This window comes from Anarrhichthys ocellatus, unplaced genomic scaffold (assembly GCF_004355925.1).
Source record: "Anarrhichthys ocellatus isolate YVR2014 unplaced genomic scaffold, GSC_Weel_1.0 scaffold47, whole genome shotgun sequence".
Lineage (NCBI taxonomy): Eukaryota > Metazoa > Chordata > Actinopteri > Perciformes > Anarhichadidae > Anarrhichthys > Anarrhichthys ocellatus.
In genome coordinates, this window is record NW_022280077.1 from 1,607,174 (window position 1) to 1,610,339 (window position 3,166).

The window sequence follows — 3,166 nt, forward strand, 5'->3', positions numbered from 1 at the left end:
CACACACACACACACACACACACACACACACACACACACACACACACACACACACACACACACACACACACACACACACACACACACACACACACACCATTCTGCTCACATACAAACACCTGCATGAAACAACACTGCAGAGAACCGAAAGATAACACACACCTGGTAGAGTTTGATGATGTGGGGGTGGTTTAGCAGCTTCATAATCTGCACCTCTCTGTAAATTTTCTCCAGGTTGGAGGGGTTCAGTCTGGTCTTGTCAATGATCTTAATAGCCACCTGAAGAAAAGAAAAATGAAAATTGAAAAGGATTAGAATTATGCATCTTTAAAAATGTGCATAAACAGTCACAGAATTTGGAGGACAGCTGCTGACCTGTGTTTTGGTGACTTTATGTTTGGCCAGTTTCACCACTGCAAAGTTTCCCTTCCCCAGGGTGCGGATGATCTCATAGAAGCCGACCTGCAGGGGTCTTCCCTGGGCAGGGCTGGACTGAGCCCCCTGGCTGCTCTCAGTCATGATCACCATAGTGCACCAACAGTTACAGCGTTGGGAAAGTTTAAGGCTAGTACCTGCAGAGACAAAGACAACCCTGTATTTCACTGCCTTGTATTCTACTGCATATAGACAGATATACATTTTAAATTACATTTGGCAGTTTTTTTTTTGTCCAAATCAACTAAAGTGTATACAGCATGTGGCCCTATAGGCTAATATAGCTATGGTGCAGCAGCTGCTTGTACAACAAATGAGTTCAGAGGAAGAAAGTATTACTGGCCTGGAGTGATTGACGTACAAGCATTGATATGGTCAAAAGGAAAGGATTTTAAGTGAATAAATACGTATTTCAAATCGTAATACGTCTTGAAAATGTATAAAGTATGTTTCCCTAATGTCAATCCTATAGCCGTAATTCATTGACAAAGGGAATTTGTGTCAAACAGAAAGTTAAAGAAATGAAACTAAAACGACTACATAGGAAAGTAGCTTTGGATTGTGTAAGAAAATTACAAAATGACTTAAAAGGAAATGTAGTAAAGCGAGTCTAACGGAGAGAGGAGTCTCGTCTTACCTTAATAAGCGGACATAAACCACCTTCTCTCACAGTTCAGACGGCTCTCAGAAGAGGCGTAAACCATTCCACAGCCAAACCGACAACAGGTTTGAAAAAATGTAGAAAACACGCACGGAGAAACTTTCGGAACACGTCTGTGGGGCCCGGGACTCGGCTGTGGCCGGTGTGTGGCTGTGCGCTCCGCCGGAATGCAGAGCAGAGGGCTTCGGCACTCACAGGGGGAACTCCTCCTCCTCCTCCCTCCCTCCGCCACCATAACAAATTGATACCCACCTTATTAACGTCACACCCGCGTCAGAGCTCCGAGCTGGGTGCAAGGCAAGGCCGGGCCCGAGCGCAAGGCACAGGTTGCTGGGCAACCGCGCGGCTCGGGCTCACGGTGACGTGAGTGCTGATGGAAGGGTTGCTTGGAGATGGGGACGGTGACGTCAGTGGTGTCACCACGTGATGTTTCCCTCTGCCGGGCTATTGCCTCGCTCGCGGTGCTGCCTCGCTCTCACCTCACAGCCCCGGCTGCGCGGGCGCCTCGAGCAGAAACAGAAACAGGAAGCAACTGATGCTCAGTTAGGTTGTTTCTGTGTTAAACACCATTTTATTTGATTAAGTTCTACCTGAAAAATAATCTAAACTAGAAGGTACACTCAAACATACTCATTCTTGTATCATATGTCATATGTTTTATTCAATCCGTTTTAATTCTAGCCTCTTCTATTTCATCCTGCTCTATTTTATTATTATAATCGAAAAATCTACACTTAAAAGGTATGTGTTGTATATTCAGAATATATGTTTTATTTAATCTGTTTTATAATAATAATGATAATACATTGTACTTATAGAGTGCTTTTCAGAATATTCAAAGACACTTTACATTAAAATCATCAAAAAGCTATACACTAAATACATAAAACACACAATATTGGTCACAGTTTTCAGTTCTGAAAAGGTGAGTTTTGATTTGGGATTCATTACATTCTATTTATTATATTCTGTCCGTTCTATGTTATTATATTATATTCTATATGTAAAAAAATATCAAATTACCAAACAGCCATCTGAGAATATGCACTGGCTATCCAGTGACAAAGTAATACAAAGTTGGTGAGACTATCTTGCAGATAGTCAGTGTGGCAGAAAAGCCCAAATAAAAGATGGTGGTGAACATACAGTCGCATAGATTAAAAGTGTGTGCGGGTCAGTATAAATACCGAACATCAACATCAGTAGAGAGACAGATCGTGCCCTCCCACAGTCTGAAATGTTAAAGGAAACAGTATATGCAAAAAGTTTCAACTGAAAGGTCATGCAATATTTTGATGCACACTAACAACAAAACCACACAGCCCACCCTGCTCCTCATCTGTTTTCATAACCAAATGTATCTGTACTTGGTGCCAGTTGAATATCTGTCTCACATGCAAATTACAGTTGTTTTATTTCCTGAGTTTGTGAAACAGACACAGTTATATAAACTGTTGTTATCTGAGTCAGATTGTCCCAACATGATGGCAAATGTTTGAAACTGCTTGAACAGAATTTTTGGACTTTGGACTTAATCAGTATTTTTGAACCTGGACCCAATGTTTTGTGTTAGTAATCCCCTAACCCTGTAAGTAACAAATAAAACACAACTTTAAAAGATTAAATTCAATGACAATATATTTTTGCAGATAAGATATAATAAAAAAAAAATGAAGATTAAAAAAACAACAATGTGGCAAATTGTTGCATCCGATTCTGTACTTAAGACTTAAGAGCTGCTCTTGAATGCTTTACACTTCCCTTCAAGTGTAATTCTTAGAAGTTTCATACACAAGCCCTCATGTGGGCTCAAGTGGTAGTTTGTGATGCTAAACCACAATATATGCAGATATTTAGATGGTTTTATTTTATTTTTTTAATGGATGACTTAAGAAAATAACAGTGTGCCCAGGAGAGTTGAGAAATGTGTGAATATGTTGAACGTGATCCAAACCACATTCAGCACAAACCAGTCTCACAGGCACAACTTCTATTTCCTGGTAATGACATGAGTACTGCCTTCCACACACACACACACACACACACACACACACACACACACACACACAC

General features: G+C 40.7%; 1 protein-coding gene across 1 annotated transcript in view; it reads right to left on the minus strand.

Moving 5' to 3' along the window:
* Positions 1–1,064, minus strand: part of sik1 (salt-inducible kinase 1) — a 9,027-nt gene extending 7,963 nt beyond the window's left edge. The window contains exons 1-2 of the mRNA XM_031869470.1: positions 376–1,064; positions 163–279 (exon numbers count right to left, since the gene is read on the minus strand). Coding sequence (XP_031725330.1) covers positions 163–279; positions 376–639 — 381 coding nt within the window. The 5' untranslated portion in view covers positions 640–1,064. The remainder of the gene's footprint in view (positions 1–162; positions 280–375) is intronic.
* Positions 1,065–3,166: the final 2,102 nt, after the last annotated feature.